The sequence below is a fragment of the Balaenoptera musculus genome, chromosome X, assembly GCF_009873245.2.
Source record: "Balaenoptera musculus isolate JJ_BM4_2016_0621 chromosome X, mBalMus1.pri.v3, whole genome shotgun sequence".
Classification (NCBI taxonomy): Eukaryota; Metazoa; Chordata; class Mammalia; order Artiodactyla; family Balaenopteridae; genus Balaenoptera; species Balaenoptera musculus.
This window is the reverse complement of record NC_045806.1, coordinates 90,351,733-90,378,245: the sequence shown is the minus strand read 5'-3', so window position 1 is coordinate 90,378,245 and position 26,513 is coordinate 90,351,733. Positions and strand designations below refer to the sequence as shown.

Genomic DNA, 26,513 nt, shown 5'->3' with positions numbered 1-26,513 from the left:
AAATCCCATGATAAGGTGATATAAATAAATCCAAGTGTATCATTCATCACAATAAATGTAACTGGATGAAACATGTGAGAATCTTTGTTGCATTTAAAAATCCAAAATTTATCTAAATTCTGTTCATAAAAGTCATACCTAAAACATAAAGGCATAGAAAGTGATGGAAAAAGATATGCCACGCAAATACTAACCAAAGTTGATGTAGCTATGTTAATGTAAAGTAAAACAAACTTTAAAGCAAAAAACATTATTAGGGATAAAGAGTGTCACAGAATATTGATAAAAGGAATAATCCACCAGGAAGACAGAACAATTTTAAGTCTGTCTGCAGCTAAATATATTGCCTTAAAAAACATAAAGCAAAAATTGACAGAATTACAAGGAGATAATGAACAAATCTATCATCACTGGTAAATTTTATCGATAATACACCTCTTCATGTTGATACAGAAAGCAGGCCAAAAATTAACAAGAATGTAGAAGATCTGAACAACACAGTTTTAAAAAGAAAAACGAGTTGAAACACAACATTGTAAATAAACTATACTCCAATAAAATTAAAATATTAAAAAAACTTGAGTTGATATATATAGATAGAATTCTGTGCCCAATAATTACAGAATACTCATTCTTTAAAACTACACATGGATCATTCATTTATCACACTTTTTTATCACAGTGCAATACAATTAGAATTCCCAGAAACAAAAAGATAATAAAAAAGAATATACTTGGAAATTAAAAGAAAGTAGGTTTTAAAGCCAGTTTGTGTGTTATCATCATATTTGGGGGAAAACTGGTATCTGTCTTATGCATTGAAAGAAAAAGTTGGAAAGAGGCACTAAAAATGGTTAAGAGTGGTTATTTATGGTTTGTTGGCTTACAGGTGATTTTAAATTTTGCTTTATTTTTAAAGAGCTTTTCTGTATTGTTAAAGTTTCCTACTTGGATCATGTAAGCATGTACTTTTTTTCTAATTAGAAAAAAATCAAATGAATTTTACTTAGGATGAAGTGTAGAATAATAATTTGCCTGGGCTATTGCAATAGCCTCCTAAGTGGTCTCCCCATTTTCATTCTTGCCTCCAAATACATCCTCTTCTCCAAAGAACTTAGAATAAAATTCAAGTTCCTAACCTTAGCCTGTAAGGTTCTACATGACATTGCTCCAGCCTACATTTCCAACCTTACCTCCAGTCACACTTGCCAGATTCATTCTACTTCAACCACACAGGCTTTAATTTCCTTGAACTCTACGCTCCAGGTTCTTTCCATCCTGGGTCTTCACATTTGCTACTCCTTGCACCTAGAAGCCCTACCACCCTCCTTCCCTCAACACTCTCTTTGCCTGGCTAAATCCTAGGTATTCTCCATGTTTAAGCTGAGTATGAAATCCTTAGGGGAGCCTTTTCTGACCTCCTTCCCCAGACTAGGTTTGGTTTCTCTGATACTCTCAAAGCACGCATTGTTTTCCTTCATACTACTAATAAACTTGAAAATATGTGTTTATGTGTTTACTTGGTTATTGTTGGTCTCCCTTGCTAAACTACTTGCTCCATGAGGACAGGGACCACATCTGGTTTGATCATTGCTATATGCCCAGCACGTAACATAGGGCCAGGCATGTGGTAAATGCTCAGTGGTTATTTGTTGAAAGAATGCATTAATGAGTGCATGAATGAATGAATGAATTCTCACAAACGCAACTAGAGATTATAAAACCAAAAAGGGAGGTAAAGAAGTTCATGAAGGAGAAGGCTAATAATATGCCACAATTGTGGTTTTAACTTCCTTTTGTATTCTCTTTTTCTACATTTGCTTTAATGGACTATTCCCCTTTAAAGAGAGAAAAGTCCTGTGAGTTAGCTTAAAAACGAAACAGCAACGAAAACAGAGTTGCTACTTCTGAGGCCAAGGACAGTGAAGTAGGATAATTTGTAGATGGGTATAAACTACTGGATCACATTTCATTGTTTCATTATATAATTGATACAGTACAACATAACCAAAGCCCAATTCAAGTTGGCCTGGATATGCTCTATCTTCTCTTCCAGGGACAACTTGTACACATTCAGTCAGCTTGAGTAATAATGGTCTTTGTAATTAGGGCCAGTACATCTGAAGAAGAGATACATTTTCCACTGACTCCCTGTTGCTATCTAGAGAAGAAAAATATTGGCTACTGCTTAGGCTTACTCCAGAGTTTACAGTTTAGGGTATAATCTTAAATTCTTAAAATACAGCCTTTTAAAAAGATGTTAAGAAAGCAAAGTAGGACACTCTTAATTCTGTGACACCATGGACTTAAATTCACAGACACTAACTTCCTTTCAGTTAATCCCACCCTCAGAAGAAAGTCATGGTGGTAATTTCAAAGTCAAATTCTCTACAAGAGCTTGGTGTTTTAACATAACCACTTTTTCCAAAATCTCAGTCTTTTCCTTCTATTTGATCTAGTCATAAACTAGATGCTTCACAGTTATCTGCATAGTTAACCTAGACAATATCTGCTTGAGTATTTAGTCCCTTAATAGTTCACATCTTTCTGCTGTTTATCTCTTTTCAAAATTTACTCCCAGGTAACTCCAGAGTTCTACAATGATGTGTGAGACCAAGTCAACAAGTTTTAAAGTACAAGTGATTCATAAATAATTCTAAAATAAACTTATGCAATACAGTACAGAAGAGGCAGGGTACAAATTCATAACATAAGTATGTCCAATTACAAATAAATATAGGAAATGAGAGAGAACAGGATTTGTAAATGCGCCACACTTTTCTTTATATTCCTTTTAAATGTCAAGAAATTCAATTACTAAATATAAACACAGTATTCAAAAAGGCATTGTTAATAATTATTAGTGCACAAAAGGAAAATATTTTTAACTTAAATAGATCCAAACACTGAGAACAGGACCGAGGAAGCCAAATAACACTGTGTGCTCAAGAGTATTTCTTATTCAAGTAAAACATGTTGTTAGTATGGCACATCAAACTATTTATAATCCTCTGTTATTTGTATATTACAGAACAATAGTGAGAGCCTAAACAGAGAACACTGGAAATCATTTGACTAAATCAACAAAAAGGAAACTAAATAAACTTTTCTGGTGACAGTAATGACCAATTGCTATGCAACTGATTGTATCAAGGTATAATCAATTGGCTTAAGTTCTTCAGACTACTGAAATAAGTGGACCAACGATTTCATGGTCATATTTCAGTTATTTAGCTGACCATGTAGTAATCTAATTGGTTAGCCTGTAAATTCTATCCAGCTATCACTATAAAAATGGAATAGCTTATTAGTATGAGAAAACAGCATTTTCTACTAGATTAATAGAAATGACTGTAAATGATCAGAATAGCACTAGAATTGAATTTAGGCCCTGCCTGAAATATGTCAGAATAATAAAGAGAAGATAGAAAACATTAACCAATTTTTTCAGTTTTTTATCAGTGGTATTTTACCACTTTTCCTCCTTATTCATGTTGTTTCAGAAGAAATTAATAAAATCCAACTCTCGTTTCATAGTCACAGTGACCTCGAGAGTCTCAGTTTCAACAATATAGAAAGCTTTGGCACTGCTGCATTCCACAGGATGGGGAAGGGTTGCCAACAGCTTCCTAAAAAACAAAACAAAATAAAAACCTAGAATCAGTGATATCAAGACAATGGGAAGCAATATATATCATCACAATGTTAGGAACCAAAAAACTATTTAGACAGTATGAATACTGGATCAAAAATATGCCTAAATAGCACAAACAGTATACAATTTTTTTGTCCTTAAAAATCCAAGCAGTGGTTTTGACCACCCCTCTTTTTTTCTAAATTGACCTCATTTCACATTATATACACATAGTCTCAGGCTATGTTTATTGGCATAGAAATAGAACCATTGCAACTTTAAGTTGGTTGGATAGATCTGTTGCCAGTCATACTTATGTGTAGATGGAATGTGGCTGCCTGACAGAAACCTGAACATTGGAATGGTTCTAAATAATTCTGCTAACACAACTGAGTCTCTACTACTACTTTAGGTGTAGTTATTGAAACTCAGGCCTGGAATGATTTCAATACCAGATCAATGAAAGTGCTTTTCTCTGCCTGCTTCTGTTCTTTCTACTATACATTGACAAAAATTTCCTGTGAGAGATTGCTGAGTGTAGTTTGCAGTTTCTGGCTCAGTTGCTGGATAACTGTATACTTTAGATGCATGGTTGGCATGAGAATTATAGGTACATGAGCAAAAACAAATTCACTTGTTTTGCCTTATACTCATTTATACATGAGTATAAATACATGAGCATTTACATGAGCAGAATGTCCGCTCTTATCTTTCTTGGAGCCGGTAAGCATAGTGTTACAGGTGTCAAAGTTAGAAACTAAAGAAAGTAGATGTGAATATTAATAAACTAAAAAACAAGACACATTTCCAATAATACAATTTCAGGTAATAGCATGGCTCCAAAGCATGTTCAAGTGTTTAGGAAAAGTGATAAAAACTTTAATTCTATCTTCTGTCTTCTATCTTTTTTTTTTATTTTTTTAATTTTTTTTCACACACACACACACACACTGTATTTTATTTTTACAAGAGATAAATAGACTGACACCAAGCATTGTACATGGATGACCACAACAAAAGCAACAATGATTGCAATTACCAAACATGAAACACACTCATACTATGTCATAATATTGACATTCAGTCCAGTAATCCTCCACTGTAACAGCTCCTTTACTTTGCAGTGAAAATTGATTTGTATATTCTTTGCCTCTGAGACCTTGTGGGATTTTTTTTTTAAATTCAGACAGAAAGTCACAAAAATTATACTCATCCTCATCAGTTCACTCAGTCCCATGTAATTAATTTTTTTTTCATCTTGATCTTTTTTTAGCACTTTTATGAGGTCATCAGTTTTTCATTAGAGTTCTGAAAATGCTTATTCATTCAGTTCAGGAGTACAGTCAGTTACCAGAAACCTGTACTTGTCAGAGTCTTTTCCATGAATTTCTTGAAGATGAAACCCTTTTATAGGAACATATTTGCAAAAGCATCAGAGTACACCCAGAACTGTCTGTAAATGACAAAAGACTTAAAAATGACCACAGTTAAAGATTTGATGAAAGTTCATAATAATGCAGTTGACAAGAAAATTAGTTTTTTCTGAGATATACATTTTAAAGTAATAACTAGGATTATGACTTATAACATTATACCAGAACATATAAGATTTTTAGACATTTCATGTAATGTCTGAAACATTTATATTAACATATTTCCATACAAATACAAACATAAGATTTTTAGAAATTTCATGTAATGTCTGAAACATTTATATTAACATATTTCCATACAAATAACCCAATGAAAGTTTAGTATTAGTTGTTTGGTTTGTTTGTTTTTTTATACTGCAGGTTCTTATTAGGCATCAATTTTATACACATCAGTGTATACATGTCAATCCCAATCGCCCAATTCAGCACACCACCATCCCCACCCCACCGCAGTTTTCCCCCCTTGGTGTCCATATGTCCATTCTCTACATCTGTGTCTCAACTTCTGCCCTGCAAACCGGCTCATCTGTACCATTTTTCTAGGTTCCACATACATGCGTTAATATACGATATTTGTTTTTCTCTTTCTGACTTACTTCACTCTGTATGACAGTCTCTAGATCCATCCACGTCTCAACAAATGACTCAATTTCGTTCCTTTTTATGGCTGAGTAATATTCCATTGTATATATGTACCACATCTTCTTTATCCATTCGTCTGTTGATGGGCATTTAGGTTGCTTCCATGACCTGGCTATTGTAAATAGTGCAGCAATGAACATTCGGGTGCATGTGTCTTTTTGAATTACGGTTTTCTCTGGGTATATGCCCAGTAGTGGGATTGCTGGGTCATATGGTAATTCCATTTTTAGTTTTTTAAGGAACCTCCATATTGTTCTCCATAGTGGCTGTATCAATTTACATTCCCACCAACAGTGCAAGAGGGTTCCCTTTTCTCCACACCCTCTCCAGCATTTGTTGTTTGTAGATTTTCTGATGATGCCCATTCTAACTGGTGTGAGGTGATACCTCATTGTAGTTTTGATTTGCATTTCTCTAATAATTAGTGATGTTGAGCATCTTTTCATGTGCTTCGTGGCCGTCTGTATGTCTTCTTTGGAGAAATGTCTATTTAGGTCTTCTGCCCATTTTTGGATTGGGGTGTTTGTTTCTTTAATATTGAGCTGAATGAGCTGTTTATATATTTTGGAGATTAATCCTTAGCCCGTTGATTCGTTTGCAAATATTTTCTCCCATTCTGAGGGTTGTCTTTTCGTCCTGTTTATGGTTTCCTTTGCTGTGCAAAAGCTTTGAAGTTTCATTAGGTCCCATTTGTTTATTTTTGTTTTTATTTCCATTTCTCTAGGAGGTGGATCAAAAAAGATCTTGCTGTGATTTATGTCAAAGAGTGTTCTTCTTATGTTTTCCTCTAAGAGTTTTATAGTGTCCAGTCTTATATTTAGGTCTCTAATCCATTTTGAGTTTATTTTTGTGTATGGTGTTAGGGAGTATTCTAATTTCATTCTTTTACATATAGCTGTCCAGTTTTCCCAGCACCACTTATTGAAGAGACTGTCTTTTCTCCATTGTATATCTTTGCCTCCTTTGTCATAGATTAGTTGACCATAGGTGCATGGGTTAATCTCTGGGCTTTCTATCTTGTTCCATTGATCTATGTTTCTGTTTTTGTGCCAGTACCATATTGTCTTGATTACTGTAGCTTTGTAGTATAGTCTGAAGTCAGGGAGTCTGATTCCTCCAGCTCCATTTTTTTCCCTCAAGACTGCTTTGGCTATTCGGGGTCTTTTGTGTCTCCATACAAATTTTAAGATGATTTGTTCTAGCTCCGTAAAAAATGCCATTGGTAATTTGATAGGGATTGCATTGAATCTGTAGATTGCTTTGGGTAGTATAGTCATTTTCACAATGTTGATTCTTCCAATCCAAGAACATGGTATATCTCTCCATCTGTTGGTATCATCTTTAATTTCTTTCATCAGTGTCTTATACTTTTCTGCATACAGGTCTTTTGTCTCCCTAGGTAGGTTTATTCCTAGGTATTTTATTCTTTTTGTTGCAATGGTAAATGGGAGTGTTTCCATAATTTCTCTTTCAGATTTTTCATCATTAGTGTATAGGAATGCAAGAGATTTCTGTGCATTAATTTTGTATCCTGCAACTTTACTATATTCATTAATTAGCTCTAGCAGTTTTCTGGTGGCAGTTTTCGCATTCTCTATAGTATCATGTCATCCGCAAACACTGACAGTTTTACTTCTTCTTTTCCAATTTGTATTCCTTTTATTTCTTTTTCTTCTCTGATTGCCGTGGCTAGGACTTCCAGAACTATGTTGAATAATAGGGGTGAGAGTGGACATCCTTGTCTCGTTCCTGATCTTAGAGGAAATGCTTTCAGTTTTTCACCATTGAGAATGATGTTTGCTGTGGGTTTGTCATATATAGCCTTTATTATGTTGAGGTAGGTTCCCTCTATGCCCACTTTCTGGAGAGTTTTTATCATAAATGGGTGTTGAATTTTGTCAAAAGCTTTTTCTGCATCTATTGAGATGATCATATGGTTTTTATTCTTCAATTTGTTAATATGGTGTATCACATTGATTGATTTGCGTATATTGAAGAAGCCTTGCATACCTGGGATAAATCCCATTAGATCATGGTGTATGATCCTTTTAATGTGTTGTTGGATTCTGTTTGCTAGTATTTTGTTGAGGATTTTTGCATCTATATTCATCAGTGATATTGGTCTGTAATTTTCTTTTTTTGTAGTGTCTGTATCTGGTTTTGGTATCAGGGTGATGGTGGCCTCATAGAATGAGTTTGGGAGTGTTCCTTCCTCTGCAATTTTTTGGAAGAGTTTGAGAAGGATAGGTGTTAGCTCTTCTCTAAATGTTTGATAGAATTCACCTGTGAAGCCATCTGGTCCTGGACTTTTGTTTGTTGGAAGATTTTTAATCACAGTTTCAATTTCATTACTTGTGATTGGTCTGTTCATATTTTCTGTTTCTTCCTGGTTCAGTCTTGGAAGGTTATACCTTTCTAAAAATTTGTCCATTTCTTCCAGGTTGTGTTTCCCACTTAGAGAAGTTCCTTTAGCATTTGTTGTAGAGCTGGTTTGGTGGTGCTGAATTCTCTTAGCTTTTGCTTGTCTGTAAAGCTTTTGATTTCTCCATCAAATCTGAATGTGATCCTTGCTGGGTAGAGTAATCTTGGTTGTAGGTTCTTCCCTTTCATCACTTTAAGTATATCATGCCACTCCCTTCTGGCTTGGAGAGTTTCTGCTGAGAAATCAGCTGTTAACCTTATGGGAGTTCCCTTGTATGTTATTTGTCGTTTTTCCCTTGCTGCTTTCAATAATTTTTCTTTGTCTTTAATTTTTGCCACTTTGATTACTATGTGTCTCGGCAAGTTTCTCCTTGGGTTTATCCTGTATGGGACTCTCTGCGCTTCCTGGACTTGGGTGGCTAATTCCTTTCCCATGTTAGGGAAGTTTTCGACTATAATCTCTTCAAATATTTTCTCTGGTCCTTTCTCTCTTTCTTCTCCTTCTGGGACCCCTATAATGCGAATGTTGTTGCATTTAATGTTGTCCCAGAGGTCTCTTAGGCTGTCTTCATTTCTTTTCATTCTTTTTTCTTTAGTCTGTTCTGTAGCAGTGAATTCCACCATTCTGTCTTCCAGGTCACTTATCTGTTCTTCTGCCTCAGTTATTCTGCTATTGATTCCTTCTAGTGTAGTTTTCATTTCAGTTGTTGTATTGGTCATCTCTGTTTGTTTGTTCTTTAATTCTTCTAGGTCTTTGTTAATCATTTCTTGCATCTTCTCGATCTTTGCCTCCATTCTTATTCCGAGGTCCTGGATCATGTTCACTATCATTATTCTGAATTCTTTTTCTGGAAGGTTGCCTATCTCCACTTCATTTAGTTGTTTTTCTGGGGTTTTATCTTGTTCCTTCATCTGGTACATAGACCTCTGCCTTTTCATCTTGTCTATCTTTCTGTGAATGTGGTTTTTGTTCCACAGGCTGCAGGATTGTAGTTTTTCTTGCTTCTGCTGTCTGCCCTCTGGTGGTTGAGGCTATCTAAGATGCTTGATGGGAGGCTCTGGTGGTGGGTAGAGCTGACTGTTGCTGTGGCGGTCAGAGCTCAGTAAAACTTTAATCCACTTGACTGTTGATGGGTGGGGCTGTGTTCCCTCCCTGTTGGTTGTTTTGCCTGAGGCAACCCAACACTGGAGCCTACCTGGGCTCTTTGGTGGGGTTAATGGCAGACTCTGGGAGGGCTCATGCCAAGGAGCACTTCCCAGAACCTCCGCTGCCAGTGTCCTTGTCCCCACGGTGAAACAGAGCCACCCCCCGCCTCTGCAGGAGACCCCCCAACACCAGCAGGTAGGTCTGGTTCAATCTCCCCCAGGGTCACTGCTCCTTCCCCTGGGTCCCAATGCGCACACTACTTTGTGTGTGCCCTCCAAGAGTGGGGTCTCTGTTTCCCCCAGTCCTGTCAAAGTCCTCCAATCAATTCCCACTAGGCTTCAAAGTCTGATTCTCTAGGAATTCCTCCTCCCATTGCCGGACCCCCAGGTTGGGAAGCCTGACGTGGGGCTCAGAACCTTCACTCCAGTGGGTGGACTTCTGTGGTATAAGTGTTCGCCAGTCTGTGAGTCACCCACCCAGCAGTTATGGGATTTGATTTTACTCTGATTGCGCCCCTCCTACCATCTCACTGTGGCTTCTCCTCTGTCCTTGGACGTGGGGTATCCTCCTTGGTGAAGTCCAGGGTCTTCCTGTCAATGATTGTCCAGCAGCCAGTTGTGATTCTGGTGCTCTCGCAAGAGGGAGTGAGAGCACGTCCTTCTACTCCGCCATCTTGGATAATCCTCCCTTCTGTCTTCTATCTTAATTAATGAATCTTTTTCTTAAGAGACAGTACCTTCATGCACTGAGCATTTAATGTATAAGTACTTTAAGATCCAAATGACCTAGTGCAGCCTACCTTCAATGTGGAAAAATATCTGTGTGTGAGTCTTTCATTTCGTGGGCTCTGATAAATGTCTGGAATGACAGCATAGCCAGAGCAGCTGCCTAAAGATGGATGGAGACAGGGAGAACTGCTAGGGGAACAGAAATTAACTCCATAGTGTGTAGATATGTGTGTGCTTTTAACAAGTGCACAAATATCATGAAAAATTGACTGTTCATTTAACCAACTTTCCTTGCAAAGATTGTGTGGAAGAGTAAATGCGTGTATAACGTAATGGAAAAAAATTACAATACTCCTTGAAGTGAATGGTAGGAATAAGGAATGTAATTTTTATAACATGAGACATTTTTTTGAGTGAATACATTTTTGAAATTATATTAAGTAATGAGAAAATATTTGATATGTTTTCATCTGTAGATCATTTGGGGTTAAATGCATCTACTGTAGAAATCAAGGTTAAGCTATGCATGTCATGTTGGGTTGTTTACACACAGAAGTCTTTTGTACCAGAGATCCAGTTTTGTTATTTTCTTGAAGCCCTACAATCAACAAAGGAGAATTATAGGTACTGATAATGGAAGGAAGAGAATGTGCTAGGAGCTGACTCTGCTCCCCGCACCCAGTTTGAAATGTCTATGAGTTACAAAGAAACACTGCACTCAACCAAAGTGTGCTCATGCTATACATCCAGATGAAAAGTGAACAAAGCAGTGAGATATTTAGACATTTTATCCAGCACTTGCCAGGTTCTATCAATTCCCTCCTTATAGAGTTAGTTTTGAGAGACAGGGCTGATTTATCCAGGTTTCAAGATAAACATTTTTATCAGAATTTTACCGTATACATTGTGTTTGGGGAACATGATTTGAACTTGTATAATAACAAGACTATTTTGAAAATATCAAATGTTTAATTGAATTATTCCATTATCATCTGCATTATTTTTAAATGTATTCATGCAACTTGAGGATCTAGTGATAAATTAGCTGTTAGAATTTTTGTTTTAAGCAATTGATAAGACTTTTTGTTGATTTTTAGATGAATATAATCAAATTTAACCTTAGAGCCCCACAGTATCCAATATGCTTAAAGATTGCTTCTTTCATGCCATCACTGTACCAGAAAGCCACATGCAAGACTTACAACTTAAGAGGTTTTCACCTCTAGCTATTTTTCCTGACAGATAAGCAAACTGTATCTGAATGTCAAGGGCTATGTCTTGGTGGTATCAACCTACTCCAAATGTATGCATGTAAAGTAGGAAAAAATCTAGGTATTTACAAATATATGTTTATATTACCTAGATCAAACATCTGAATGATTGACTTTTTCACTTTTCTTCAGACTTTAGGAGTGAAAGAAAATAATTATGTACACTTTTATAAAGGATATTGACTAAAGATTCATTAATATTATAATATTCATTATTCTAGTTCTAAGTTTTACTCACTTATTAGGAGTACGGAGGTCAAGGGTCATTTCCTGAATGTTGATTTCAATTTCAGAAAGGTTCGTATTTGGCAGTTTAATTTTAATCTGAAAGAGAAAATGAAAAATACCGTTGTCTTGAGGAACAGTTAATTTGAAGAGTGCAGTAAAATATGGGGGAATGAGAAATAATATTTATTTAATGCCGACTATGTGCCAGACTATGCTCTTTCCTCATAACAATCTTGAGAAGCAGTGATTATTACCCCCATTTTACAGATGGAGAAACTAAGATACAGAAAAGTTTAGTGAGTGACCCAAGGCAACTGTCTGTAATTTGACTAAGATCTATCTGCCTCCAAAGCTATTATAGAAACACTTTGGTTACATGCCTGTACATTCATTGCTTGAAGGTGCATACTAGTGCACCTGCTAGAGTTGGGGACCTTCAACTACTTTTATATCACTGGGTACTTTGTATAAAAAGTGGTTAGTTCTCATGTTGGGTGTGGGTTGGTGATGCCATGTTGTAGTCTCCTGGTATAAACTCCCATACACATTTCCTGGAGAAATGTAGGGGTCCAGAAAAGTTGTTAACAGAACAAAAGAGAAATAACAATATGACCCCTACACAAAAATGGGACTATTTATTGATTTAGTAAGATTTCACTTAAAACTGTCTCATCTCAATAATGAGCTAGAAAACTTGAAATATTGGACATCTGGTGAGTTCAGAGCTGGAATAGCAAGCATAAAAGCAACAGGTTATAAAGGAAATACATATCAAATAAGTAGTGGGAAAAATTGGAATTCCTTATAAGAAGCTTAAAATAGGCAATAGTGTTTTTGTGATATAAAGTATGTGAATAAATACATGTCTGTGAGTTATATTTTACTTTATTAAATCTGTATATAAACAAACATTTGTAAATAGAGCTCTACAGGTCCTACTCTCTAAATATATCCTTTAGTTAATATTTTCATTAAACAAAGAATTACCTCCTAATTTATATTTTGAAAATTCAAATCTTCTTAATTAGAGATGCTTTTAATGAGAGAAATAGAACATTTCTCAAAGAGGTAGTTATAGGGACTCTACCTCAAATTAAATGAGCAGTCTACTGGACAAGAAAGACCTATTCTTACTTCAATAACATTCAGATCTGATAGTCAGGTTGAGATGTTCTTTAGTTGCAGGATGACTCATTTCACCTGGACTAAGAAGTACAAATATTTGTTTCTTTAGTTTGAAATGTTTATCTCTTTCAAGGTAAAAAATTATTTCCCCAGGGTTGAAATGACATTTGAGTAAGGAAAAAAAATTATGACAAGTGAAATTTAGATACAACTTTTGGGTAGAACTTCAAAGTGGTTCTTAAAATTGTTTGCAACTCTAGTTAAGGGTAATTCAGAAACAACTCATTAATTTTGCCTCTTGAGGAAATTAAAATTGTGTACTAAAATGGTTTCAGAGGAGGGACAGGAGAAGGAACAAATTAAGTTCCTTAATGGTACACATTAATATCTCATAAAGTAGAAGATTCAATGAAGAGTCAACAGAAAAACTCCTCCTGAAACATGAATCAGACTTCTTCAGAAATACTTTTATTGAATACCTGGAAAATAGACATTGTTATTATTGACTTTGAACTGACTGTACCCAAGATCTAACTTGTCCAGTATTAGTAAATACAGTATGTCACTGACCAGACAAAGGGGTTGATGTTCCTCTCTTTACATAGGAGGCAAACTGAATTCATGTCAAAGAAAAATTATTGTAATGGGTAAACTAATGAAAATTGCTAAAAATGTCATTGGGAAACTTTCAACCTTTTGGGAGCTCAACCTTTGGAGTCAAACTTGGGCTTGAATTCTGGTTCTGTCACATATTATTGTTTATTAGTTATCTATTGTTGTATAACCAAAACCAATTATACCTCCTCCCCCTTAAATTTAATGGCTCAAAACAACAATAAACTTTTATTATCTTACACATTTTTCATAGGTTAGGAATTCAGGAGTGGCTTAGCTAGGTAGTTCTGGCTTAGTTAGGGACTATCATGAGGTTGTGGTTAAAATACTGGCTGAGCTGCAGACATCTGAAGGCTTTACTGGTGCTAGAGAATCTGCATCCAAGATGGCTCACTCACATGGCTGTTGGCAAGAGGGCTCAGTGTTAGGGGAACCACTGACCAAAACCACCCGCCCTGGCCAGGCCCGACAGTAACCACTTGCATGAGTTATCTTACAACAGGAGGTCCTGGTAAGGAATGCGGAACTAACAAGCTACTACCAACCGAAGAATTCGGGAAAGGTTAAAAGGAGACGCCAGTCCATATGCCCTACCAACCTCCCAGAATCCTCCTCGCTGGAATCCATCTTGGCTGAGCCATGCGCACACCAGCAAGAAGGACCCTGAGTCAGAGTGACTGGCCAGAGACAACCCGGAAACTAGCCCCATTACCATAAAACCTGAGGCTGGGAGCCATGTGGCAGAGCAGTTCTCCTGGGTTCCCTTACCCTGCTGCTTTCCGCCCAGGTGCCCCTCCCCAATAAAGTCTCTTGCTTTGTCAGCACGTGTGTCTCCTTGGACAATTCATTTCTGAGTGTTAGACAAGAGCCCACTCTCGGGCCCTGGAAGGAGTCCCCCTTCCTGCAACATCTGTTCTTCACCACATGGATTTCTCCATAGGACTTAGGGCCCTGAGTGTCCTTACGACACAACAGCTGTCTTCTCCCCAGAGTGAATGATCCAAAAGTGTGAGACAGACACCATGCCTTTTTAAAAAATGTAGCCTCAGAAATTATACGCTTTCATTTCTGTAATATCCTATTGGTTATACAGGTCAGCCCCATTCGATGTGAGAGGGGACTACACAAAGGGATGAATATCAGGAGGTGAGACTCATTGCGGGCCATCTCAAAGCCTGGCTACAACCATACCCAACACTAACTTCAATTTACACTTCTGCCTTCCGGCCTTATGAATAAAAAGTAACAGGAAAAGAGTCCACTAATTTAAAGTTTGTGAGATCCCTTTTTCCCATGTTCATCCTGTCTTCGGGCAAGTAGTTGAAACTACTCCTTTAGTCTCTCTAGGAATTCACTTTGGGGCTTTCCTGGAAATGGGTAAATGTAGGTCAAATTACTTACAAATTGTTTTTCATTGTCATTCATTTATTCTCCTCTATGTGTTGTAACAGAGCTGGCTTAATATGCCAAAACCTTTGGGGTGGGGTCATTAATGTGAGATTGTCATTTTGAGTTTTAAATTTCCTCTTTATTGTCTTTTTCTTATGCTAAATTTATATGACAAGGTGGTTCTTAAAGACATTATATTCCTATAATCTGTAAGTGATTAATACAGGCTCCCCAGGTCCTCTGATGAGTGTCTTTGATCATATTTTAAGTTGTTTGAAAATTGAAATGAGAAGGCCAAACAGCAAGTGTTTGTTGGAGATCAACCATTTTAGGCTTCCTCCTGAACTGTCACTTCCTGAATGCCAGAACAAAAGAATAAGTGATACATACCTTATATATATAACTTGACCAGTCTATGCTACCTACTGAAATTTTAGTGAAGCTTAAGATATACAGAAAAATTTGGCCTGTCACTTTGGAAGATAGCCTTACTTTACACGTTCTAGATATTGTAAAAATATTTTCATTTGACAGAAATACAGCAACTACCTCCAATATACTTGATTTTTAGCAAAGAAACTAAGACTATATGAGTTTCCATTTGAAACATAACAACATTAGGAAACTTTGAGTAACAGAAAAAGTTTGGGTAGGACCCATTCTGAATTGCTTCAGTGATTTAATTTCCCATTGTTTAACTACGGAAACACATGTGAGATATTTTTTCCATTGCAGCCATAATAAATATTTTATAAAAACTCTCAGGAACAATGATAATCTAGAGGAAAGTGAAAAAATTTAAAGGTGATGGATCCCCCTACTTTGAAATTGTATAAGTATTTACCTCTGGAGAATAAAAATATAGAGGTATGTGTTCTCCAAAACTAGGACACAAAACCAACAGATGTCTTTTAATATTAATGGATACATTTTCTATAAAGTTACCATGGTGAAACATTCCAGTACTCTATGGCCATGTCTGTTTCATAAGATCATGGAGCATGACTCCTCTCCTCTCACAGGAGTCAAGAGTAAGCTCAGCTCATTCTGGAGTAAGAACACTCATCTACAGGACCTTCATACTTCTACTGTTACCCACACTCATCCCCAAACACAGCCTCACCACCGTTATCTGTCTTGAGACTACCAGAACTAAATTCATTATACTTTTTTTTTTGGCTGTGTTGGGTCTTCGTTGCTGTGCGAGGGCTTTCTCTAGTTGCGGCAAGCGGGGGGCCACTCTTCATCACGGTGCGCGGGCCTCTCACTGTCGCGGCCTCTCTTGTTGCGGAGCACAGGCTCCAGACGCGCAGGCTCAGTAGTTGTGGCTCACGGGTCTAGTTGCTCCGCGGCATGTGGGATCTTCCCAGACCAGGGCTCGAACCCGAGTCCCCTGCATTGGCAGGCAGATTCTCAACCACTGCACCACCAGGGAAGCCCTAAATTCATTACACTTTTATCTCTCTGTGTCAGAATACAGGAAGCCTCAGATTTCCAAGTCCTTCCTTATCACCTAATAATTACCATCTGGTCTTCTATTTTGTTTCCATTTCCTACCCCTTACCAACTCATGTAACCCTTCCATTAGGTCTTCTGGAACACATAGTACAACATACCTTATTTCATAAGCCTCTTTTAATATTCTCTGCAATTTTTCTTAGTTTAACTGAAATCTGGATCTCCCTTGATGACAGATTCCCTTATAGTCTTCTCAATTTGTGCCTATTTTTTTTCCCTCTCAATCCCCTTATATCACCGGGCCTGCCCCCTTCCTTCCAGCTTTTTAAAATAAATCTCATGTCTTTCACACTATACCACCAATTACCCTCCTTGTTGTAACCATCTACCAATTCCTGAGTCAGACCTCCCACCCCAATTTCTCTAAGAATAGTTCTTTGTTCTCCACTGATATTTCTACCATTAACTGCTATCTTAAATATTGGTGATTTAAATATCCACTTACATAACATTTCCACCATCCTAGCCTCACTTCCTGATGAGGTGAGATGCCTTCAGGTCTTTGAACAAATATTGCCTTCTCAGTGAGGTCTTCCCTGACCATGCTATTTAAAGTTGCAGCCACTACCTACACTAGTATTCCATATCACTGCCCCTTGCTCTTTTCCCCTTCACAGCATTAATCACCTTCCAACGTACAATAAAATTTATGCATTTATTTTGTTCATTTCTCTCTCCCACTAGAAAGTATGCTCTGTGAGTACAGTGATATTAGAACAGTACCTGGCACATCATAGGTACTCAATAAATATTTGTTGAGTAAATGAATAAGTGAATTTATGCAAAGATGTTTCAATATTAAGAAATTGAATTTACCAATAGATCAAAAGTAAAAATATCATATGATTTCCACAAATCTTAAAAAGACATTTAATCAAATTCATCATCCATTCCTGCTTAGAACTCTTAATAAAATCAGAATAAATGAATAGTTCCTTAACACACAAGCCAAAATTCAATATCGGGCTGGATGAGGAAACATTAGAAACATTCTAACGGAAGGGAGAAATAAGAAATAATACCATTATTTACCACCATTATTTAATGTAGTTCTGGATGCACTAACTCATGCAATTAAACAGGAAAGAGGCCTTCCCTGTTGGCGCAGTGGTTGAGAATCCACCTGCTAATGCAGGGGACATGGGTTCGAGCCCTGGTCCAGGAAGATCTCACATGCCGTGGAGCAACTAAGCCCGTGCGCCACAACTACTGAGCCCACGTGCCACAACTACTGAAGCCCACATGCCTAGAGCCCGTGCTCCACAAAGAAGCCACCGCAATGAGAAGCCCACGCACTGCAACAAAGAGTAGCCCCCGCTCGCTGCAACTAGAGAAAGCCCACGCGCAGCAATGAAGACCCAACGCAGCCAAAAATAAATTAATTAAAAATAAACAGGCAAGAAATAGGAGGTAAAATTATCATTATCTGAGGGAAGAGCATTCCAATTGGAATGAACAGCAAGAATCAGGAAATAACTTGACATACTGAAGGAACAGAATGAAGGCCAGGGTGGCTAGAACATAATGAAAAAGGAAGAAAATGTGGTATTAGATGAAACTGAAAAAGTAGGTAGAGGTCAGATCACGTAGAGCCTCATAGATTAAGATAAAGATTTTGGATTTTGTTCTAAGTGCAATAGGAAGCCATTGGGGGTTCTGGGCAAAGAAGTGATGTGACCTGATATATCGCTTTTTAAAAAGGATTTCTCTGGACACTGTGTAAAGTTTTCAAGGGAGCAAGAGTGGAAGGAGGGAGATGAATCAAGAGAGAATTATAATGGTCCAGGTGAGAGATGATGGTGGTTTGAAAGATGATGGTAGTTGTGATAATGACAATTAGGTGGATTTCGAATATATTTTAAAAGTAGAGCCAATAAGACTTGCTGATGAATTGCATATGAGGTATAAAGGAAAGAGAAATAAGGAATGATTTAAGTTTTTAGCTTGTGCAATTGAGTGAATGTTGTTGCCATCTCCTGAGATGAGGAAGATCAGTAAGAAAGAGGTTTGGGGAAGACAAGAGTTCTATTTTGGACATGTTAGGTTTGAGTTGCCTATTAAACAAGTGGGCAATGTCAAGTAAGTGGTGGGTTATATGAATCTGAAGCTCACGGGAGAGGTCAAGACTAGAGAGATAAATAGTATTTAAAGCCATGGGACTAGATGGAAAGAGAATAGAGAAAAAAAAAAAGACATAGGTATTTTTCACAGACCTAGAGAACTTCAGGCAGGAGAAGAAGAGCCAGTGATCTGGGACCAAAGAAGATGAGGAGTGTCCAGTGATTTGGGAGGAAAACAAGGAGAGAGTGAGGTCATTAAAGAGAAAAAAGTGTTTCAAGAAGGAAGGAGTAATCAACAGGGTGGAATACTGCTGAGTGGTCACTCTCATGTCTTCAATCTCTCTTTTTCTAATTTTGTCCAGGACAACTCTTCATTTTTCAGGACTGTCCCTCTTATTGCAGGATCTAGAGCATCCCTGGCCCCTGAGTACTAAATGTCAATAACACCCTCTAGCCAAAAATGCGTCCACCCATTTCTGTAAGTCCCCTAAGGGCCCATACCATGACTACTTCTTTACGGTTTGTTCATCAAGTCTAGTGACACGTAGTAGGCAGTCAATAAATATTACATGAGTAAATGAATGGATTCTTGTCATCAACTGAAAAGCATTCTTAAGTCTCTCCTATCCTAAAAAAAAAATCCCTAAACCGGGCCTCCTCTTCAACATACCATCTCCTCTCTCTCCTCCCTTTCACTGCTAAACTTTCTCAAAGAGCAATCTATATTTGCTGCCTTCTCTTCCTCAATTCCTATCCACTTCTCAGCTTTCTGCAACCCAGTGTTGGCCCCTACCATGCCTCTGAAGCTGCCCTCTTCCAGAAATCACCAAAGTCTTCTTAACTGATGAATCTAAAAATTTCTTCTGCATCCTAATCCTGCTTTACTTTTCTACAGCGGGAGATACTATTATGGTTTTCCCCATCTCTGCGTATCCTTCTGAGTTCCTCTTCCTTTATCCATCCCTCAAATATTTGTGTTTTCTATGGTCAACCTGTGAATCTGCTTGCATAGATTCAGAAGTTTCTGCCAGTTCTGGTTCAAGGATTCTGGACCATGTAATTAAAATATTTGATGAAACCTCCTCAAAATGACATAATCAGAATGTAAAATTACTGATTTTGTTGCCAAGTAATATGTATAAGATCTCTTTCACCCTTATTTAATACCTGACCTTAAGCCCATCTCAAACTCCCTCTCCCTCTCTCTTACCTCTCTGTCTTTCTCAATCTCTATCTGTGCATCTATCTATCTCTATCTCTCTCATTTTCGGGGACTTTTATTTTCAACTCTACTAATTTTGGTATTATTTAAAATTTTAAATATATATAAATTCCATCATCAGAAATATATTAAGTCTATACAATTAGATTAGCTTTTAAGGAGGGTATTCATCCCCCTACCATCGTTATGGAAAAATATTATGATGATATTAACTATAAATGTATCTATATTACTGAAAGAACTATCAGAAATTTAATTGAAGGTTTACTGTGCTGCCTGGAGCTGATAATAAGGAATTGTATTACAGATGAAATATCCTTCTCCCTGACACACAGTCTGATAAATAACCAGTCAGGTAAGGTTAGCATAATCAGAAAGCCTACCATAAAAATGTGTCCATCCTCCAGAATTTTAAATGGGAAAGAGAATCCACTCCATTATCAAGCAGCCAAATCTGTTTATTCATAAGGAGTAAATGAAAATGACTGTTTTAACCTTAAGAGAGAAATCGGGATTTGAGAAGCATGCCATTAAAGAAAGAAGTGAATTCTCAGAGGACGTGCAGACACTTTGCTCAGAATGATTGATAGCTCTTTCTGAGATGAATATGTGTGATAAAACATGTGACTCTTGGTTGTGTCTGCCAGATGGTGACTGACTCCTATGCCATCCCTGACTCTCACCCCATTCCCAGTGAGGTTTAAAGATGGAGTAAGGCTCATATCCCAGTGAGGAGGTGACAATGAAAAATAAAAAGAGGCTTAATGGCTTGTTTTTAGTCACATTAACATGTCCCCTTATCAATATATATCCATTATAGTAGGAGCACCAAAATATTATGTATCCATGGCAGCTCAAAAAGAGTATCAAGCCATTTGCAGTTTTGTCCCTGCTCCTAGAACAAATGATGGGCCATTTGTCAGAATATCAACAAACCTAGCCCCATTCATTTTTGGATTTTAGAGATAGTGTGCTGTTAAACACCCATGGGTGAACATGGAAATGCACTGACCTACTTCCCCACTGCACCCATCCCCATTTCTGCCACAAATAGTCCTATGGGGAAGCCAGGCTATCTCCTTACATATCTTTGATACCTAAAATTCCTTTCCCACTCTCCCCAACTGGCACCCAAGAGGTCAGGTACCTCAGTAATCCCTGTTTCTCAGGGATAGGCAGGTTCCCATTCTTCCCACCTTGTTTCTAGGACAGCTTTTTGGCTTCTCCATCATCATTGTTTGCATTTCTAAAGCCATGCCACAATTCCAACTTCATTTTATTGAGACAATGTCTCTTAGTTTTCAATACCTAGGCTGGAACTTGAGTAAGAATTTACAATGTATCTGTTAGAACTTTGTCTCTGATTGTTGAGCCCATCCCAAGGGCCATTTATTCTGTTTCCAGTCAGTCCCATTTCTGCAAGTTTCCTAGTATCCCCCTCAACTCCTCCCCCTCTCCAAACATACACACGTTACTTAAAAACAGTTCTACTTCATTCCAAGCCTGATGAAAGCCAGCACTCTGTGGTATTATGTTCTAACCCCTGCAGAGAGCAAACACCAACTCTGAAAATCAACATCTCTAGTCTCCATCTTTGAATTCCATAGAGACTTGTATTTCTAACAGCCTGCTGGACACATCCAACAAGATTTTCTGCAGGCACTTCAAACTCAATATTACCCGAACTTAATATTTTTCTTATAGAACTTTGCCTTCTTTCTCTTTTGCATTCCATACCTGATCCCTACAACACAAACAAAACCACCCTTTGTTTACTCTCATTCCAAAAGTAATAGATAGTAGTTGCAAAAAATATAGAAAATTCAGATGAGCAAATATGAATAAAAAACATCTCTAAGACTACCATCCAGATTATAAACCACTTTACCCTAAGACTACCATCCAGATATAAACCACTTTACCCTAAGACTACCATCCAGATATAAACCACTTTGCCTCCCCATATCTCGATTAATGCCATCACCATTCACCTAGTCACTCAAGCTAGAAATCTGACTCCTGTTTCTCCCTTACATATCACATTCAACCACTTTCTAAATCCTGTCGACACTACAGTGGATCCTTGAACAACACTGGGTTTGAACTGTGCGGGTCCACTTATATGTGTTTTTTTTTCCAATAAATACATACTACACATCTACAGTTGGTTGAATCCATGGATGCAGAACCACAGATGTGGAGGGCCAACCATAAAGTTAGAAGCAGATTTCTGACTGTGTGGAGGGTAGGCGCCCCTAACCCTTGCATTGTTCAAGGGTCAACTGTACCTCCAAAATGTTTACTGAAACCATTCTTTCCTCTCTATCCCCACTGCCATAGTCCAGGCTCTTACTTCTCTTACCTGAACTAGTGCAACTATCAACTGGTTTTCCTATCACCAGTCTCCCAAACTCACACTCATCTCTTACCATAATCTCCACCAACAACTAGAGTTGTTCTGAAATACACATCTACTTGTTTAACTCACTTACTTTGAAACGTCTAGGAACTCTAATGCCCACAAAATAAGTCCCAATTTCATGGTATCTTAGTCTGCTTGGGCTGCCATAACAAAATACTATAGACTGGAAGTCTGAGAATGCCAGACATGCCAACATGGTTGGCTTCTGGCGAGAGCTCTCTTTCTGGCTTGTAGATGGCTGCCTTTTCACCGTGCTCACATGGCAGGGATAGAAAGCAAGCAGGGCAAGCGCTCTGGTATCTCTTTGTATAAGAGCACTAATATCATCATGAGGGCCCCACACATGTGACCTCATCTAAACCTAATTACCTCCCAAAGGCTCCATCTCTGAATACCATCACACTGGGAGTCAGGGCTTCAACATATGAATTGGGGGGGGGGTGGCCACGATTCAGTCCACAGCATATGGTATGATATTCAAAGACTTTTACAACTACCTCTAAGCTGGGTATTCTGTTTTATCTTTTATTACTCCACACCAGTGCATTCTGGGGCTCCAAGAACATCACATATAGTTCTCAAAACACATCATATACTTTCACAGCACTATGCCTTTGCTCATTCTGTTTACTCTGCTTAGACAGCTGTTCCACCCTGGCAAACTATTATGTTCTTCAAATGTCATCAGATCCCACCTGTTTTGTGAAGTCTGCTTGGATTTCCTCTTTTTTGTACCCATATCACTTCTATCAAATTCCAACTGCCTCGATTCACATCGTAGTTCTGCCAGAGTTTAAATGTGTGACCTTAAGCAAGTTATTTAACTTCCTTGTGCTTCAGTAACCTCATTTGTAAAATGGGGATAACAGCACTTATTTCACAGAGTTTTGGCATGGGGATTAATGAGTTACTATGCGCAAAGTTCTTAGAGAAATGCCTGGCACATAGTAAGCATTATATAAATTGTTTGCTGTTACTATATCACGTTAAGTGAAGACAATCAGGATAGAAACTTTTATTTATGGACCGTAAATGTAGGGAAATGGCTCCACTATGGCATTCTGGCAACTGTGCACTATTCACATAGGCCACGTAGGCAGGGCTCCACTTCAGTCTGCCCTCAGTCTTGGCAGAACATCCTGTGATTCTCCTAGAGCTGGAGAAGATAGGCAGTCTTGTGAGGAGCTGCCTCAAGGCTGCTTCTTACGTCTTTCTATCTTGTGGGAGGCTCCCTATCTTGCAGAGGATGCCATGAGGTTCCAATAAGGCATAGGATTTTCCACCTCCCTCCCCCTGGGTAGAGAGGCAGGCTGTAAAACAGCTGAGCTGCAGTCTAGAGTTGGCTCCTCAGCAAGAGTGCCTCACTACTCATGTCACCTGTCATCTGGCTCCTGTAGTTCAATGTTGTCCTGTGGGGCAAAGGGACATGGGGAGCTTACACCATGCTGATCTTGCTTATGCCGTCTGTATAAGTAATAAACTATATCCTTTTGGACTTGTTTCCTTATTGGATGGACCTATGAAAATCTGTGCTGCTGCTTATGGACTATTTGACCTCTTAACAGTAAGCACCTGGAGAGAAGGAGAACCTTATATCTATTTTGTTCAACACTGTATGTCAAGTGTCTGGCCTGTAGTAAATGCTCAATAAGTATTTGTTGAATTTTAAAAATTACAGAAAACAATGATAAATATGTATTCAAGGATATGTATCAAATCCATTATAGGAGAAGTCTTGTGGGGAGGGATGGAGAGTATAGAAGATAAAAGAGAAAATATAATTTAAGATAAAATAAAATAAAATAAGACAGAGGCGTTCTACTCATGAAGTTTAAGGAAAAACATATGCATGTCACCTAGGAGGAAAAGCCCTCTAGATTCTCTTATATCAGTGTAAGAGACATTGTAAGCATGACCTTATTTTCCCAACTGTAATATAAGGAGGAAAGTCTAAATCAACACTTTCAAACTGTGTTCCAAAGAGCCTCAGTTTTTCTCCTAGGAGCTGTCTCATAGATGATAGTACCCTTTTAACCAAGGCAGTAGTACGTGTTTTATATGTTAGGCTTTCTCACAGAATTTTGTTTGAAGAAAAGAGTTGGCAGCTAAAAACAAAACAAAACAAACCTGCAAACCACTGGCCTAGTTCTATCTCTAAAATTAATGTACAGCATGATGACAATAGTTAATAATACTGTACTGAATATTGGGAAATTGCTAAGAGTAGATTTCAGGTGCTATCACCACACACACCCACACACACAAATGGTATGTGAGGAGATGATATGTTAATCAGCTTGACTGTAGAAATCATTTCACTATGTATATGTATATCAAATCAACATATTGTACACTTTAAATATATACAGTTTTTATTTAGAAAATAAAATGCCCCAATATAGATTAAGGCACAGGAAGCTTGGTAACTACAAACTCAGGAGTAGAGCAGCAGGCATAATTTGGATAATGGAACTCTCTGGGTTGGGGTTAGAAGGAAAAGATGGAAGGTTTGCTGAAGACATACATATTCTTAACTCAGAATTTTGTTTAGGATCAACACTTCGATTTAGGACTCATAAATCTTGCTTTCTTATTTGGAGTCTGGGGAGGGTAAAGGAAAGGTGGTTCTTGTAAATTTTTAAACCCCAAATCAGCCCTTGTATTTAAACAGATTGTTTGTGTTCCTATTACCGTCCTCAGCTTAAGCAGAGGGCTTCTTCTTAAAGTCTCTGGGTCAGATTGTTACATAGAGACCAGGTCCAGGACCCAAATAACATATTTAGCCAATTCTAAGGTGCTATTTTCCTCACATTTTTATGTTTCTGTTATTGGGATGAATCACACAATCAGTGTGTATATTTAATGTGGTAGTATACCTATTTTTCCTATGTTACTAAACAAATGGCACATCTACAATTTGATGATGTCTTAGAGTTGAAAAAATGCCATATTATTAACAGGAATAATAAGCTTAAAAATTGTGCAAGAAATATTTGAGACGAGGTCATCAACCTCTGCAGTCGGAGTCTTCCCAGCGGGGTTAAGCAATGACAGTGGATGTCTTCATTAATATGCCTATAGGATAAAATTCAAGCTGCAAATCTGTTTTTTTTTTCTTTTTTGAGAGACAGATTACCAGTAACACCACTGTCCACAATTATTCTTTACTCTTGTTACACTCAATGCTTACCCAAATAGGTCATGCTATTTCATGCCTGGATACCTTTCCACGTGCTCTTACCTCTGTTTGGAATGCCCTTCTCGGAATGCTGTCCACTGGAGAAATCCTATCCACCTGGTGTCGATCCCTTTCTGCCCTTTCTGCTTCATGTCACCACGTACCTGGTATATGCCTCTAAATATGTACTTGCCATAGTGAACTGCAATGATTTGTTAGGTGTCCATCTCATTACCTGTAAATTCCTTGAGGGTAATTGACTGTTTCTTATTTGTCTTTGTATCCCTAGTACTTAGGACAGTGCCTGGTATGTAGTAGTATTTAAAGATTGAATGTATGAAGAAAAAGAAAGAGAAAAAGAATGCTATACATGTGGTGAAGTGCCATAGCACCAACAAATGTTTCATCTGTTTCTGGTATTCAAAGGTGTCCATGTCTTATCCAAACCTTCTGAACTCCTGGCAAACTTAAAATTGTCAACACTGAATTTAATTGTTAATAATAAAATGGGTTCATTTATGTTGGTTTAGTCTCCCCAGTCAATTATAAGCTCATTAGAGGGAGGGATCAAGTCTTTTTCTGTACATACGTGTCGAGTTTTAGATAAATTGTGTACTCCTACTCTGAGGTGTGATTTAGTTTCCAAGATTATTCATTCAGCATACCTTTATTATTAATGCTGGGAGCAAGCTGCATGAGGGAAATGGAAAGGCTCACAACAGTTTTATTTATTTAGGGCCTAGAATTTCTTTAGAGTTTAGAGTAATCCACAATACCAAACATCAAAAACGTAATCTTACAGTCATTTAAGAGAGAGAAATTTGAATATTACTGGTAAAACCCTGGGAGCTAATTACTTCAAGATCACTTGAAACCTTAACTCATTAAGTTTGAAAAATCTCCTGAGGTCCTTAAAGACGCTATTCCCATTATGTTATGTGATCCAATTGAATGTCTTAGATTTTGCTAATAAGAGAAAATCTGAAGTTTATGCAAAAGAGAGAATCCATTTATCTTTTGCTTAAGGAAAAATATTAAGCATCTCCTATGGGTACCTCAGTACTCTGTGTTGTAGAGTATTATAAGAGAGGGAGGGGAAAATGCAGATGCACAGCCCCTGATTTCAAAAAATAAATTCCCAGCACCAAACACCAGAATTACTAGTGTATATTGCCAAAGCGAGTTGCATTCCACACTCTTGGTTAGGCCCAGTAAGGAAGTCTTATTGATACTGTTGGTATCGCTACTGTTATTATACAGAAACAGTGGCTTGGCAAAGGATGCTCTTCAACATGCTGTAGTGTCATTCAGATAAGGGAGCCAAGTAACATTTTGGATGTCTTTTGAGAGTGTTAAGTCAGTAGTTCAGATCCAAAATTTAAGAAAAAAATCCCCTTTTACATCCCCCAATGTAAGCTGAGTCATTAAAAGAAATACAGATACAAGAGATAAGACAGATTCAGGGAAGGAAATATTTCAT

At 37.7% G+C, this 26,513-nt stretch overlaps 1 protein-coding gene across 2 annotated transcripts in view; it reads right to left on the bottom strand.

Annotated features, from left to right (window-relative positions):
- Positions 1-320: 320 nt before the first annotated feature.
- DNAAF6 (dynein axonemal assembly factor 6) overlaps positions 321-26,513 on the bottom strand; it is a 47,016-nt gene continuing 20,823 nt past the window's right edge. The window contains exons 6-7 of one of the 2 annotated variants that reach the window (XM_036840076.1): positions 11,515-11,600; positions 321-3,629 (exon numbers count right to left, since the gene is read on the bottom strand). In XM_036840076.1, the coding sequence (XP_036695971.1) occupies positions 3,500-3,629; positions 11,515-11,600 (216 nt within the window). In that variant the 3' untranslated portion in view covers positions 321-3,499. Of the gene's footprint in view, positions 3,630-10,282; positions 10,604-11,514; positions 11,601-26,513 lie in introns of those variants that run through there. The other variant, XM_036840077.1, reaches the window with a different exon arrangement.